We start from the raw sequence: 17,386 nt of genomic DNA, 5'->3' as shown, positions 1-17,386 counted from the left end.
GAGAGTTTGGGGCATAAACTTGAGGAGTCGTCCGGGGAAGTGTTTTGTTGGTGATTGCAGCCATTTTGGGGGCCTTTTGCAGGAGGATTGACAAGTGTGTCGAATTACCCAACAGTAGAGCCATTGGGGGAAAATATGGCCAAAATTCCAAGGTCAACCATCGGCAAATTCCTTCATGGGTTATTATGGGTATTTTGGTGGAGAGCTCGGGATTAATTTCCCAAAATTTCTGAGCACCGGAGGAGGCCCTAGCAGCTATCTTACACAGCCAACGAGCTCATTTTCTAGGCATTTCAACGTAGAGCCAAGGAAGACCAGCCAGTGCGCTTAGGGGAATTTCACATTCATCATTTGTGCTTAGCTTGCTTGCCTTGGGCAAGCCCAGGTGCATACTTTCCAAGCACCCATTGTACTTCATGCTTCATAAATAAAATGGCTCAGCAGTGCAGTTTTTGACTCTATTTGGTGTTCTGATGTTTGAGTAATTTTTCTGTCTGTTTATGTCTATGCATGCTTTGTTTATTACTGTAAAATTTCCTTAGGGATATTACACAATTCGTCCCTTAATCTCTTCCTCCTGGATGCTGAACCACTGCGATCTACAAAACCCTACTCTTTTCCTCTCCCTGATCTTACACACTATTTGTGCTCAACTAACTTGCCACTTACTCGCTCTATCTCCTCTTATAATTTCGACCTCAACCCTAACATCTCTCTCAACAGCTGCGATTAAATTGTGATGAAGGGCCAAGATTGAATCACACGTTAACTTCTTTTAATTTTCCCAAGTCCAACTTTAGGAAGTAGTTAAATAAATTAATATTCTGCCAAAGTGGTTGTCTTGTGGGTCCCCCTGCTAGCCTTAGCACCTAAGCAAGCAGAAGCCTTACTTTTCTACTCCAATCAACATGGTGAAGGTTTCTTATCTTTATCTGCATCTATTTTTGTTCGATATAAGTATTTACAGTAATGGTATGCCAGTTTTCAATTCAGGCACTTTGCATGCTTCACAATAGCAACTATCAATTAATAATTTTTGCAATACCTTTTAGTCACAATAAGAAGATTATATGTGTCTATTTTTAAAATTCAACATTGAGTAGAGAATTATTTTTATCAATGGATGAAAACCCATTTTGGTCATAAAAAAAGTTAAATCTAAGTTCAGATTTTTCACAACTGAAGATCAAATAGCAAAATTTAATATTTCTAGGAATACGACAAAAATATAAAAGCAACTCGCCTGATTAAGACATGTCAAATAGCTAAAAGAAATTTAAAACAAACAGATTTTGATCTAATCAAAAGCCAAAGAGAAAAAAATTAATAAAAGGCATTCCAAGCTGATGACTCCTTGAATTTTTCCATTAGTTTAACACTTTTCCATTACTTCTTCGCCGTCTGGCATTTCGGAAGATTGGTATCATATTAAAATTTAATGGTTGCACACAGAACAGGTTTTAGCTCTTTATCGGAGCGGTGCACTCATTGAATGGGCATAAAGCCCCTATGTTTCAGTGCATGAAGGAATGCAAGTGATAATAATCTTGTGCCATATCAACCTTACATACATCGACCAAAGGGAAATTAAGAAATAAGCAAAAATTAAAAAAAAAAAAAATCAAGCCCAAAACAAACACTACTGTGCCTCTGCTTTAACAAATAGCCCAGGATATAAGAGACATTGAAGTACCTTGAATTTTGAATTTGAAAATGAGTATTACCACATCTTTGGGTACATACCTGTATTCTGCATTTAGAACTTCAAAATGAGCATTATCAGCACCTCGGGAACGAATAGCCATTGCAGATGAAATTGCCATTATTGCATCACTAAGAAAATCACTGCTAGAAACAGAAGAAAAACAAGTCAACGTAATAAATCACAAGATGGTGGGATTAAAAGAGACTTGAATAGAAGGAATCAGTCAATTATATTCATCAATCAGTGGGTGAAGAGTGAAACACAAAAGTGAAGTTTATTTAAATGAAAAGAGAAATATTATAGCTTTATGTTCTAAGGAATAACATAATCACAGAATGCTGCTACAGCAGACATAATATATTACATAAGATTTGTATTGTCCTGACTCCCGACCTCAATTGCAAACATGTTCCTCACATGTAATGCACAGGAATATGGAAGAGATAATTATGGTATTAGCATGTGCACGTGTATACGCATACAAATTATAGTTATATAGCCTATATAATACAAAAGTCTACTATGGACAAATGAACCACATGGGGAACTGTATTTAACTAGCCAAACATCCTTGGACACCCTTCCACAGATAACAGTCGTTCATCTCTTTCCCTATCATACATATGATGATTTCTAGAATGTGAATCAAATCCCATGCTATATAACAACCTCTTAAGTGCCTCAAAGCCTCTCAGAACATCAGGAGCAAAACAAGAGGTTTGTAAAAACAAATCAGCCCTCCTTCCCGATTGGACTTATCACTGCCTTCAGATGTTGCCAACATCATAGTAAAATGATAAATCAATAATAATGATACCAACCTTAGACATTACAACATACATCACATTTTCATAGCCTACATCTACGTGTCACAAACACAAAATTAAAGTTCTGAGATAACACATGTAATCATTGAAGCTCTAAATGGCATCTAGAGTCCAAAAATCATCATGCTATAATCCAGTTAGTGTATAGCTCCTCTGAAACCTGTCTTGTTAGACAGACAGCTAAATCCGAGAATTTGAAGTTTGCCTTCCGTTGGTGAATGGCTTCAACAGTTGCTGCCATTTTATGATTTAAATAAGTTGGCCCCATTTGGAAGCATATAGGTTTCAATCAGTTGCCACCATTGAGCATCCTATTCCCCTTCTAAGTATCAATATTAAAATCCCACAGTTTCCAGTTCAAGGGTTGCAGAAGGAAGGGGTGAAGGGTCATTTTGTGCATATATGCCAAAACACTTAAAAAGCTACTAAGAGTGTTGAAAGCTGAAAAACACGTCACTTTTTACTGGGTCTGGACTCTGATCCCATCACCAAACATTCTGAAACAGGGTCCCAGTTTAAATTGTAATGTTGGAAGATAAATCAGTGAAAGTAAGATATCACTAATGTGAAAGTAAGGTATTGGTGCCCATGGCATTGACACCCATGGTATTTGTATCCATGGAATACTTACCCATGGTATGAGATGGCCAAAGATTATAAAAGGGAGCTCAAGATCATTCTTTACGCACGTTGATGGATATTTCTCTTATTTGATTTTGAGCCCTTCTGGCTAAAGAAGAGTAAAACCCTATCCCTAAGGGAAATTGAGTTCGGTGTTGAAACTATACACCCTAGCCAATCTAAAGAGGAATCATTGTGTATTTCTCATTGGAGTGTATTGATTGGCAAGATAAGTTTGCCAGAATTTTGGGTTTTTAAGTTTGTCAAGGGATTTCATTTGTTTTGCAGGGCGTATTCCATGAGCAGATCTCCATAATTACACTCAGAGTTGGGCCAATCATTGGAAAGGAATTTTATATCAACGGTTTCAATTAATGTTTTATTGGAACCCAAATTCTAGCGGCAATAATTACTTATTTTGGCATGGTCAAAAAATTTGCTTGGAAACCAAGTTATATTGTGAATTAGTGGAGGTCATGTGCAGTTTGGAAGGGGCCAAATAATTGAGGGAGAATAGTGTTTATTGTCAAGACACCAATTTAAAGCCTGAAGAACGAGTCATCCTGAGGACCACATTCATGCCAGCAAATTATATTTTTCAGTGTCTTAATTGGTGGGCCAATTCTGTAGGTTGAGGGCCGAATTTATGTGGTAGGCTGCATGCTTCGTTGCGAGATAAATTCTGGAAGAAAGTCGTGGGTAATTCATCAAGGGAAGTGACTATATTTAAACACCAGTGAAATATGTTTGAAGACATTGCATACAATTCTGTAGGTCGATTTCTGTCATTTATTGGGAGGACTGATTTCTTCATATGGATTGATGGGTTTTGGGGGCTAAGTATAGTTACGTTTTGACAGGGTTGAGTTCATCTTTGTGGCAGCTAAGTAGAGTTGAAGCTCCAAGTATTTATTTTAACATAATTTAGTGAAGTATTTGCACAAAGTTTGGACTACTATATCTCTTATAGACAACAACAATCTTCTTTAAATGCCTACAGCCCAAAACTTGCCAGGTTATTAATCAAATGGGGACCGAGTCTCCGATCAGAGTGCAATCATTGATAGGGTTGTGAGTACTCTAGGTTGCTATCATATGTACAAGTGTTAAACTTGCATCAGATTATGAGAAAACTACAACAGTGATAATTTCCCATCAGTTTCTTATAGTCATGCTGCCAGGTTCCAAACCTAAGTTGCATGAAACAGGGACACGGGTAAGAGTTTCCGAAACGGGCACGGGTACAAAACATGACCCCCCCCCCCCCCCAAATTTTGGAAATGGGGAAACGCAATATATATATATATATATATATATATATATATATTAGGAAATTTAAGAAACATGTGCAATCATATTAGGACATTTAAGTAATATGTGCAATCATAAAGCATATATGATACATTCTAATTTATTACATTATGATTAAATTGTCAATTGTCAATGTATGTATATATATATATATATATTAGGAAATTTAAGAAATATGTGCAATCATATTAGGACATTTAAGTAATATGTGCAATCATAAAGCATATATGATACATTCTAATTTATTACATTATGATTAAATTGTCAATTGTCAATGCATAAACTATAAGTCTCTAAATATACATCACATTTACTCATGAATGATCACATAATGAAAATAGAAATATCCAAAAATCAGCCACGAGAAATTTCTAATTTCTTGTCTCGTGCTTGATTGGGAGTCTCCTCCTACATAGTCGAACGACCTTAGTGCTCTTGATTAAATACAAGTTTCATACACTAGTACCCTACATGCTCTTGATAATTGGGAGTCTCCCCTGTGTAGAGGGCATGGTTCTCTTGATTAAATACAAGTTCCATACCTTAGTACATGACAAAATCCAATGCAAACATTGCAATCCCCCCAACCTTGAAATCCTAAAAAACAGATAAGTCTGCTAGATTTTGAGTGAGATCTAAAATTCTACTTTCTCCCTATGAAATCCAATGAGGTTGAAACCACTCTCAAACATCCTAAGTCATTTCATGGTAATGTTAAAAATTTAAGTAAAATGATGAAAATGAAAAATAAAGGAGAATATCACTTGAATTTAACATTACCATGACTTGCATATCAACACTAGGGCAATAGGCTTGAACATTCGGCTGCCCCACTCAAAAAAATCCTTTTTTATAACTTGAGAGACATCTAGAAGCATCTAAAGGATATTTGAGTCGCCCAATAAAAAACTAGAAGCGAAAAAATAAAAATAAAAAATACAAGAAAAAGTCAAGTTACAAGAGGAAACTCTGACGTACGGCCCGGAAACTCGTTTTTGGCCATACTGGCCACGTTTCCTCCTCGAGAAACAGGCAGTACAGCTAGAAACAAGTTTACAGGCCGTACCGTACAAGTTTCCCCGTTTCCGTTTCATTTCCATACAGAAACGGACCCTGGACCCACGTTTCCTGCAACTTAGTTCCAAACTGGCTGTGTTGCACGGGTACCCGCACCCGGGGGTGGGGTTCTCGAACCCGTCCCGGGTTCCCGCACCCAAGTACCGGATTCGGGTACGGGTTCTTCCCAGACGAACCCAGAAGAACAGGGTTCTTCCATGAAGAACCGGGTTCTTCAAAAAAAAAAATTGGGTTCTTTTCCGTTAACGGGTTCTTGGGTTCTTGGGTTCTTCGGGTGCTTGGGTTCTTGGGTTCTTCGGGTTCTTCAGGTTGGGTTCTTTGGGTTCTTTGGGTTCTTCATAAAAAAAACTATATTAAAAATTTAATTTTCAAATAAATTTTTTTTATTGAAATTTAAAAAATAACTTATAACAAAGGTAAAACTTATAACAAAACCTAAAAACCCTAAATCAATTCTTGTAAATCATTTTGGAATGAAACATTCTTCCACGGTCCTTACCATCAAAAGCTGTGTTGCACGGGTACCCGCACCCGGTTTTTTAAGTTTTTTACAAGTCTTGTTTTTTAAGAATTCTTGTAAATCAATTTGGAATGAAACATTCATTCCCGAGCCAAATAATCATCAAATTATAAACTGTAAATGCACACATACAGGTTCAAACATTTTTGGTCAAATAGAAAGTAGGATTGAGACCAACCATAAGTTGTAATCAGCTGATGTTGTTAAATGGCGAAGGGCTATTTTGGACAATGGCTAAATTAAGTATCAAAATCTGCCAATTTCTCACAACATTCTGATAACATCATGTTAAGATTAAAACTAGGAAAATATGCCTAAATCATATATGGTCTCTACCAGTGTTTTACGACTCCGACTCGGCCGAGGATCGACTCCGACTCCGACTCCGACTCGGTAATGACTCGGCCTAGTCGATTTCAATGACTCGGTCGTTGTAAAAAATACATTAAATATTTATTTTTTTTATAAAAAAACATAATTTTAAATATTTTAAACATAATTTTAAATATTTTAAACATAATTTTAAAGATTTTCATTCATGTTTCCAAAGTCCAAACACACAGCATTATAATATAGATGGAAGACAACATATGATCAAAGAGACTCAAAACAAAATACAAATAACCAAGGAGGCTAGAAATGGCCTCTACAACAAAAGTAAACTGTGATGGTGACGAGACTCCAATACTAGTACTACTGCAGCACTGCTAACAGCTACACTACTACTGGCTAGTAGCTACTGCCAGAGGAGCCAAGATCATCTCGACCAATCTCTGGAGTCTGGATCATCATCATCAGAACAGTGAAAAAAATATACAGTAGCTCTAGGTGTCAAGGTAAGGGTTTCAATTTGTATTCCTTTGTGTGTTCCAAATTTCCAATGGAATTTGTTTGGGTAATTCTTTGAGTATAATTTCAGAACTTTATTGTATTTTTGATCCGTTGGTGTTGTTTTACCTTGAGTCTAGGGTTATTTTAAATTTTTATCCTTAAGATCTGTTCTCTTCCTTTTTCCCTTGTGATTCGGTTGGGATTCCTTTTCAATTGCACACCCAGAATTTTATTACAGACCTGCTCCAAAGAACTCGACATCCACTAACAATGAACTACAGGACTTATGCTTGACTGTGGATAATCATTTGCACTGAAGAGTCAAGACTCAAGTAAAGTGTTTAGGGCTCGGACATGTGTAGTAGGGCTTGAGGAAAAGTTATATTAACTGCAGATTTTAGGCCTTATAACCAGCAGCATAGTACTGTTTAGGTCCTTTTTGCATTAATTTGTTTTGTAACTTTGAGTCTCTTAGGTATTCTGTTGAGTGCAAGAGTAGGCCCTCATCCAGGGCATCGTTTGACATTTCAATTGTAATTTGGACGATACCTTATATATAGAGTCTAGACTGATATATAGAATCTAGATATCAGATTTACTAGCTGTAATAAGATCTGTACATTAAACAGATATGAAGAACCTGGGCTTATTTCAAAGGGATTGACCACTGGTATCTTCAACAATGATAGTGATATCAGCCCTTTCACTCTTCAGCTCAGAAAATCAGTGCATAACCATGTCACTCCAACAATGGACACGATCTGAAATAATTGTGGAATGAGGAAACACATACAGCAAAACTCAGCTCCCTTCACACTTGAATAGTCAACAGTGATAATAGATATATGGCAGATTTCGATTCCATATTAAAACATATGTGACTTAAACTGCATTAAACAGTTTGGAATCCTTAAACTCCATTAAACATTTGAAAAATACCAAAAAAATGATTTTTTTTATGTCTTTTATGCCTGCCCAGCCGGTTTTAACTTTTCATTGACTCGGCCTGGTTGACCGAGTCAACTATGACTCGGCCTGGTCATTGGATGACTAGGCTGAGTCATAGTTGACTCGGTCAACCGAGCCGGTTTGCTGGCCTGGTCGCAAATTTTTTTAATGGCTCGGTTTGACCCGGCCGTTTCCGAGTTGACTCGGCCTGGTTGTAAAACACTGGTCTCTACAGACTTGTACACCAAGTAATCTCTAAAAACTGCGAAGATGTTTTATGTTTAGATAATTAATATTCAGGCAGAGCTTCGCACTCAAAGACAAACTATCCCTCAAGCCATCAGATGGCTGCTGTGCATTTTATTGGGAAATAAAGACTGATAAGCGTGTTTTGTGGAAGGGTAAGGCTGCCACTGTTTTTGGGATTGCTTTACCACAGAGCACACCATGCATGGGGCAGGTGGATGATTAGACATCAAGAAAATTCTAGACCACTATCAGGTTGAAAAGAATCTCCTATGAAAAAATTGTGTTTTTATATGGGGGAGACTAAACATTCAAAGCAAAGTTACAAGCTCAAGCTCCAGCCAGAATGAGCAATTTCAATAAGGAGAGACGTTGTCTTGAAATTAGAGCAGGAGGCAGAAATGCTAACACTCCTTGGTTGTGTAGGAGGAAGGGTCTGTACGACCACAGCCTGATTCATTGATAGGCATCCTTGCAAATGACCCTAAGCTGCATAGTTATTTTAAAGCTTGTGTGTGACAAAATCTGTCCCAAGTTTCACCAAAATAGCTGAGTCTAGCATTTATCCTAGTATGTATTTTGAATTTTCAGTGTTAGTAGTAGCCTTGAGCTCTCTCACATAGCTGTCACAATGTCATGGTTACACGGAAAAGATTCAAAAGAACAGTTTTTTGGCGATAAATTTTGAAATTTCAATGTCAATGTTGAATTTTCAATGATGTGCATGTTTAAATGATTATCATTAAAGTTTTCTTATTTAAAGTTGAAAAAATATACAAATTCAAATTTCATATATATTATTAATTATGAATTTATAATTTATAAAATTTAATTATTAAAATTTAATATTATTATATTACCCGACGAACCCACGTACCCTGTTTCCAAAAATGTTGTCCCCGTCCCCGTTCCCGTCCCCGTCCCCGCACCCATGTTTCCTGGCAACATAGCAAACTGGTCTTGTATTTCAATATTGATGACAATTGCTAAAGTTTTTACCCCTTTGTTGCTATCATATGAATAAGACTTTACTCCTAGATAACTTTTACTAGTGATGTTGATATATTAATTGCATGATGATTGAAATAATGACTATGCCATTAACCACAAGATTACTTGTAAGATTCATGCATAGAAATTGTTTGTCAAAATTCTCTAAACAGTAGTTAGGATATTGTACAAGGCAAATTAGCAAACTTAGGAATATCTTATTGGTTGATTCGTAACATCCTAGTAAAGGGCGTTACAAGTGTTAGCACTTCGTAATTCTTCGAGGCTAAGGAGAGGAACCCAAAGGCCCTAAGTGTCCCAAATCTGACGAATCAGACACAATTCGGACAGATTCGTGTCTGAAAATCAAGACACGTCTTGTCCAATCGGGACACTTCGAATCTGGAATGTGTCCTGATCAGGACACTTCGAATCCGGAGTGGGTCCTGATCAGGACACTTCGAATCCGGAAATCAAGAACTCGCACAGCGTTATAAAGATGTATTTCCCCATTCTATTTGCACATTCACTTGTTTAGTTTGTTGTGGGTTTGTTGTGGGTGTTTGGGAGCAAGGAGCAAAAGGTGTGGGAGCATTTTCAAGGAGATTCAAGCAACAGGTAAGTGGTATAGCCTGTCATATTTGATGATGTTGATACTATAGAGGGGTCATCCTCCACACTAGCAGATGCAGAGATGACTTTGGATACATAGGAGGAGGATGCAGCAAAGGAGAGCAGTGGTGACCATGATGATGAGGACAATGATGTTGATTTTGATGATGACTATGAGGATTGATGACTCATGAGTCATGAGCTACCTACTGCCTTGAGACTAGTATACTTGTAGACTTCTAGTTGTAGTTGTTTTGTATTTGCTATTTCTTTTTTCCATTGGCATCGCACTACCTATGTAAACAGTAACACATTTTGATTTTGATGACTTAATGAGAAAACTACAATATCTTTATCTTATTATCTTGTCTTTCTCCAATTGGATCATTGATGAATTGAATATGTATCATAAATTTATAATTTATCATTTATCATTTATGTCACAATTGTATTTGTAATTCTGTATGCATAATGTTACTTTGTAAAACTTACATCTAGATGAAGATCTATGTTTGAATCAATGAATTTGTATCATGACGATATATATTTGTATAGATGAATATATATATTTTAATAAAATAATATATAACGTATCCGAACGTGTCCTGTTTTGAGGGGTCAACGTGTCCGTATCCGACACTCGAATCCCCGTATCCGTCGAATCCTGAATCCCTGTGTCAGGTGACTTAGATTATGATAAATCCTTTGTTTGCAAAGCTCTTCAAAGACATGGTAGAAAATAGAATCAGTAAGTGGGCGGAAGTAAAAGAAAAGAGGGCAAAAGGGCAAGCAGGTTTTAGTCTGAAACATTGTATAGTAGATCATGGTATCACGTTGAGACACATTATTGAAAAGGTTTAGGGAAACAAAGAAGAAGTATTGTGCAATTTTATTGACTTCAAAAAGGCATTTGATATTGTCCCTAGAGATAAGTTGTAAGGTAGAATGGAAGGACTTGAAATTCCTTTGCATTATAGAGTCACTGTCCATAGGCTTTATGAAGAGGTGAAAGTCAAAATTAGAACGTCAGCAGGCATTTCAGAAAGTTTTTGAAGTGACATCGGAGTCAAGCGAGGCTGACCTTTATCCCCTACTCTTTTTGGTTTATATATTGATAAATTGAAAAAGTGGCTAAATTTGCAAGGTGGGGATGATGTTTAGTTGAGGGAGTTTGTGATAAAGATTTTTTTGTAAGTTGATGACCTTGTATTGATTGCTAAAGCAACCCAGGGATTGCAGATGCACCTATATGCCCTTGAGCATTTTTGTAAAGCATTGGGGATGCAAGTCAATACCAACAAGGCCAAAATAATGCTTTTCTCAAATAAAAGGAGCATAAGTTCTTCTTTGAAGACAACATTCTTAAAGAAGTAAATGAATACAAGTACCTCGTAATTGATTTCAACGACAAGCTTAACTGGGAGGACTGCAGAAAGAAGAGAATTTTAGGAGGGTGGAAAGCATTATATGCTCTTCAAAACAGATGTAGAGAGGCAGAGTTATGGGATTGTAAAACGATTAAAGTGCTTTCAGGGCTCCTAGTTTGTCCAGTAATAGTATATGGGTGTGGTATGTGGGCTAGAAGCATCCCTGTCTCAAAATGGAAACAAATTGAGAAAATCCAAAAACGTTTGATCATGATCAAGTTCAAAATAAAAAGTTTGGTTCCTTATGAGATAATGTTGAGTGAAACGAGAACACCTCCCATCGAAGCAATTGCTATGGTGAGTCTCATAAGGTGCCTAAAAGAATTGAGCAAATGGGAGTAGGTAGATGGCCTAAAGTTATCTTCATTGAAGGCATGAGTGAAAGAAAGAAATCATGGATGAGACAAAACAACAAAGGGATGCAAAAATGGAATATTTAACTCAATGTTTGTCCCACAAATAGCAAGGAGTTAAAGAATTTTGTTATGGAGAAGCTTCGTAAGCGTATATGGGAAAAAGAGTTGGGTAGAAAGAAGAAGTATTGTGTTTAGGAATTCAAACCCACTTGTGGTCTCCAACAAAAAGAGTACATTGGAGCGAGCATTCCATGGAGAGCAAAGATTCTTATTGCTCAATTACGAACTAACTCGCATCAACTTCAATGCGAAACAGGTGGGTGGAAAAGACCTAAAGAAGCTTGGGAACAATGCGTGTGTATTTTTTGCACTTCTGGTGCAGTGGAAACGAATTAACAAAAATAATAGAGAAGATAACAAACAAACAAAAAATTGGAATGTAATGCTTTCAAAAACATCAAAGATAGTTACGGCAGTGTGTTAACATCGATTCTTTGGCATTGTCTTTTCAGTGAGGGCACTGTTAGAAGGTTGGGTCAGCGCATCATTAATTTGAGTAAGAAAAGGATTGAATTGCAAAAGGCGAGAAGCAGGGAAGCCAGTGGTCCCACAGACTATTTTTAGTCACATGGATGTTAAAATTTCATTCATTCATTACTATTTAATTTTTAATATTTATAACTTAATTTGTATAAATAATTAATATGTAACATTTACTCTAAGTTTATTGACTAAATAGTAATTACATTCTACAAATTTGTATAAATGATATATTATAAAATTTATAATTTCTATATAAATTATATTTTTAAAAATTATAGAAATATATATATTTATTTTGTTACCACTTTCCAGATCCCCGCTGTGTCAGGATCCTAGTTTTTTCAAAAACTTGGCAGATCCATTTCCAAATCCGAATCTGTATCAGAATCCGGATCCAAGTACTGGTAACTTAGTATATTCCGGAACATATGAATTAAAGTTTATAATAGTAGTCAACTATTGAAAAACCCCTTGAGTCTGTGTAATCTATTGATTATTGCATAAACCCAAGAAAATTCACTATTGCATCCTCTGTTTTTTCCCATTCTTGACATTTTGGATTACATGGCACTAACATTGACGTTTTGGCATTCTCATGGACGGTTCCTGTGTGGATCGCAGTGGATCCAGATCTTAATCCATATCCTATCCGGGGATCCATGGATCCAGCCCCTGAGCCTGACAGATCCAGTAAGATGTTAAAAAAATAAGCATGCCAATAAAGAAAATAATTTGGCGTATACATAAATAAAAATAATATATGTTCTTTCTCAGTTTCCTAGAAGTCTCATTCATGTAACCATTTGAGAAATCATATCCATTTCCCAATTCCAGGTTACAAAGGTTTACATAGATAATATCTCAATGTACCTTTTGAATTTGATGTTCACTGGCAAAATGCATGTAAAATTATTATGAATGCAACAATGTGTTATTATAATTATACTTTCTATCTTTATGTACAAGAGCTGGATGCTTCACTTTCCTAAAATGCTCTCCTGACTGCAAAAATAATAAAAATCAACCATTTCCCTTCCTTCACTATCAGAGATGATCACGCCTAGCACAAATTTCAAATATTACAATAATAATTATAGGACAGCTGAATAATATACCTTGTTAGGTCATCAGGATCAACTCCTTCCCACTCAACTTGCTCAATTATAGTTGCTACAGGTTTGATTCTTCTATCATATTCTACAGTTTCCAAAAGCTTCAAATCATCACTGACAAAACTGTCTTCTTTGTGAAGGACCACCTGTCAGAATGAAGGTGTTACTCTCAAAAGAAAACAAACAAGATATTTTTTTTAAGTTAAACAAATAATGAAATGTAGAAACAAAAAAAAGTTATCATATTTGATTCCTCAAGTATCTGAAGCATATATGTGTACCAGCCATGATTCTGTGATATATAGCTTAAGATCATCCTAATTTAAAGATGCAACAGAACTTTGTATCTCTGGCAGTAGTCTCATACTTATTCAATAATACTAAATTGTGCCAAAATTAAAGGCAACATGAGCTTCCTTAATAGATCAGATATCATACACCAGATATAAGATTTTCAGCCCATGTTTTCGAATTCCAGTTAAGGAATCAAGGTTGTAATCTAATCCCAGTCAATGGAATAGGGTTTTGGAACCTGCCAGATCTTTTATATTGCATTGTAAATGGTGAAGTTAATATAATGAGAACTAGAGGTGTGGCTCTAAACATTCGCTGGTTTCCCGGTTAAGGGTTTCCAGGATCTAAGTCACATGGTTCTGGTTCGAGTTCGAATTCGCCGATGATTAGGTTCGGTTCGAGTTTGAATTCGACAATGATTAGGTTCGGTTCGAGTTCGAATTTTTTGATGAGGTTCAGATGAGGTTCCCCAATAGGTTTGTCCATATACATTTTCTATATATATACATATATTGAATTTATAATGAAATATAGGATAAAATAGTGAGAAATCAACATCAATAAACATAAAAAATGCTATCATGGACATAGAAATTGCAAGGATAGATTACAAGCTTGAGTTGTGACCTAAGGTTATAAGTTTTGATCTATGGACTTGGTCAATGGCTATGAGATTCGATGAGGTTGGCCAAACCTCAAAATTATTTTAGGGTTTGCCAAAATTCTAACCTCAAGGTTGAAGTTCGACGAACCTTGTGACATAGTCCAGGATAAATCTCTAGGTATTATGTGTGAATGTCATTGCTTACTTTTCAGTTATCTGTGGGTGCATTGCTTACTGTGAAGGTTTAAAACTCACATTCCCTTGACAAGTGCAATCTTGTATATGGCAGTTTATATGCAAAAGATTAAAAGCAATCAGAGATACTTCGAGTCACATGGGAACCTCTTTTATAAAACCTCACCCTTCCATTTGTAATGACAGCATTATCACCTGACCCAAGTCCAAACTCTGACGATAAAAAGCCAGAAACCTGTACAACATTAGAAAGAAATCTTTAGGATAAATTTCACAATTTCTCAACCTAATATTTATAATAAATTAATATTAAAAATTATTGCCTATTTATTATAGAATACTAATGAGACAATGGTGACTCCACATTTCAGCAGGGACATTTGAGGAATATGTCATGAAATGGAAGCAATTACTCTTTCAGACGTAGATAAATCATATTAAATTTACTTTTGAAAGGAAAAATAAAACAAATACTTCATTTACAATATAGATAGTATGTGTATCATGATTCATCAGATACCACCTAGTGGATCAATTTATCAAATAAATTCTCAGATAGCACTTGGTGGATATTTTTTTCAAATATATTCTCGCATAGCACCTGCTGGATACTTTTTTCATATATATTCTTAGTACTAGGAACACAAACTTTCTTCCAGAAAAATGAGAGATTACGAAGGGATTATCAAAACCATTCACTAACGACGTGGGAGAAATCCTTGTAACAATGCCCAGAAATTACAGATGACTTCCAAAACAAATATGCTCCTAAGTAACCAGGAAATGGAAATGGATACAGATCCGGATTTGGATCTGGATACGGATCCACCAGATACCAGATACGTGGGGAAATGCCATGTACAAAAATACTATTATTTGTTTGTTTGTTTTTTTTTTTGTTTTTTTTTTAACATATTCAACATTGGAAATCAAAACCATTCATGAATCACAACATTAGAACTGATATCATTAGATAATTTATAAATTTGACGACACAAATCATGATGCTTTATACAAAAAGAATAAATGTAAGTACAAAATTTAATGTCTCATCAACAATCACTCTATTGATATGATAATGTACAGTAGGTCTAACTACATGTCCAAAAGTGGGTCTACATGTTCATCATTTGAATATTTCAATCCTACATCGTGATCAACCTGTCATCTTCCCTGAAATTTACCTTAAAGTCTGAAAATTCCCATCTAGTTACAATGGTAAATGAATATTGTACATTGTTTGAGAACATGCTATAGTCTATGTATCATATTGTTATAAGAGCACTCTTCACCTAGAGTTGGATGGGAATGATCTACTGAAACAATTAATGGCAGAGTCATCCTTTGTACACTATACATTATTTTCAAACCTTAAATATCTGCAAGAAGAAATGAGATCGCAGCAAGCCTTCGTTAAACAGGAAACAAAAACACAGCAACAAACACTTAATTCCTAGATTGAGGTGGTCCAGAAAAGGGAACAACCACCCCCACTCACTGTGGTTGAAAGAGTAGTACAAGCAAAGATGAATGAGAAAGCCTACGTAGACCTCGCGAACTCAATCAGAGAGTACGTGGGCTCCCACCTCCAGTGACCCCACTAGATCACCTACAAATAGGAACTGCCTTCCTCCACAACACCCTAGACCTGAAGGACCTTATGATTGAACGTGCGTGGATGGGGCCCAACTCCACACTCTTCTTTTGTTTTCAGACACTAGAAGACCGGCTCAGAGCCCTTCGGGCTAAGAGAATGTTGACTTCATTCCCACCCACACAGAGGATTTTCCTAGATGTCGACCTCACTTGAAACCAATAGGCAGAACTCAAGCAAGCTAGAGAATGGGTTGCAGCTACACGCAAAAAGGGAAAGTGGGAAATTATTCAAGATCTCAAAGCAGTCATTTGTGATTCAACCCCCCAGGATACTTCCGACCTTGGTAGTTGCCCTACCATCTCTACTAGCTACCAGAACTGCAATGCCATGTTTTGGTCTTCAGCAAGTACATTTTGTGATGCTATCAGGTCCCATGACCTTCTTTTCCTCGCCGTGACACATGCAAGTCCCATGCGGACACCACCCCCAACTTAGGTGTACCATTGGATATCGTCATGTAGGCAAAAGAGACAATCCAAGGTGTCAGAGGCTTCGGAGGGGATTGCTTGTCTTGTACAAGACCCTCTTGGGATCATGCATTAATTCTTGAAGGTTTGTACTTTAGTACTAAGTATATCATTCGCAGCTTTTTCTTTTGTCTACCTTGATCTTGGATGAACTCTTGTATGATGTATCATAAATTTCTTGACCCTAGGTCTCATGTAGTCATTCTTTCAAGGGGTTTTTATTGGAAAGTCTTTCTAGCTTCTCCAAAAGCTCACACTTTCATTGAACCTTTCCATTGATTGAGTCTCATTGCCTCACTTCAAACCAATCCTACATACATCTATCACAAGTGATGGATACTGGGTATCCTCCTGTCGGTGAAAATCTTATAAGAGAAGGGGACTTAGGTTGTGGTGACAATGGGCCTTAGTCCCAAAGTGTTGTTGTGCCCTCTACTTTTAGCCTACAAACTAGGCCCACCAGTTTGTGCAGCAACAGGTTCAATGATGTATATAAATCAGGGTTGAATGATGATGAATCCTAGTTTGAGAACGATGTTTCGAGTGGGGCAGCCTAATATTCAAGCCTATGGGCCTAGTATTGATATGCAATTCATGGTAATGTTAAATTTTTAAAGTAAAAGTTACATTCTCCTTTATTTTTCATTTTCATCCTTTTACTTAAATTTTTAACATCACCATGAAATGACTCTAAATGTTTGAGAGTGATTCCGACCTCACTATATTTCATATGGAGAAAGTAGAATTTTAGATCTCACTCAAAATCCAACAGGCTTATCAGTTTTCCAAGATTTCGGGATTGGGGGGTTGTAATGTTTCCATTGGATTTTTTCATGTACTACCGTATAGAATTTATATTTAATCAAGAGCACCAATCCCTCTATGTGGAGGAAACTCCCAATAATCAAGAGCACCTAATGTACCAAGGTATGGAACTTGTATTTAATCAAGCATCAAGGCCATTCGAGTATGCGGGAGGAGACTCCCAATAAACCATAAGACAAGAAATTAGAAATTTATCGTGGCAAGAGGGCCAATCATAC

General features: G+C 36.4%; 1 protein-coding gene across 1 annotated transcript in view; it reads right to left on the bottom strand.

Moving 5' to 3' along the window:
• Positions 1-17,386, bottom strand: part of EBS1 (EMS-MUTAGENIZED BRI1 SUPPRESSOR 1) — a 446,396-nt gene that overhangs the window by 249,473 nt on the left and 179,537 nt on the right. The window contains exons 21-23 of the mRNA XM_089394973.1: positions 14,386-14,454; positions 13,130-13,272; positions 1,744-1,848 (exon numbers count right to left, since the gene is read on the bottom strand). Of these exons, the coding sequence (XP_089251099.1) occupies positions 1,744-1,848; positions 13,130-13,272; positions 14,386-14,454 (317 nt within the window). The remainder of the gene's footprint in view (positions 1-1,743; positions 1,849-13,129; positions 13,273-14,385; positions 14,455-17,386) is intronic.

This window comes from Pinus tabuliformis, chromosome 1_2 (assembly GCF_031772625.1).
Source record: "Pinus tabuliformis cultivar Carrire ecotype Pingquan chromosome 1_2, CPIR1, whole genome shotgun sequence".
NCBI lineage: Eukaryota > Viridiplantae > Streptophyta > Pinopsida > Pinales > Pinaceae > Pinus > Pinus tabuliformis.
The sequence above is the reverse complement of the archived record's forward strand: the minus strand, read 5'-3'. Positions and strand labels throughout refer to the sequence as shown.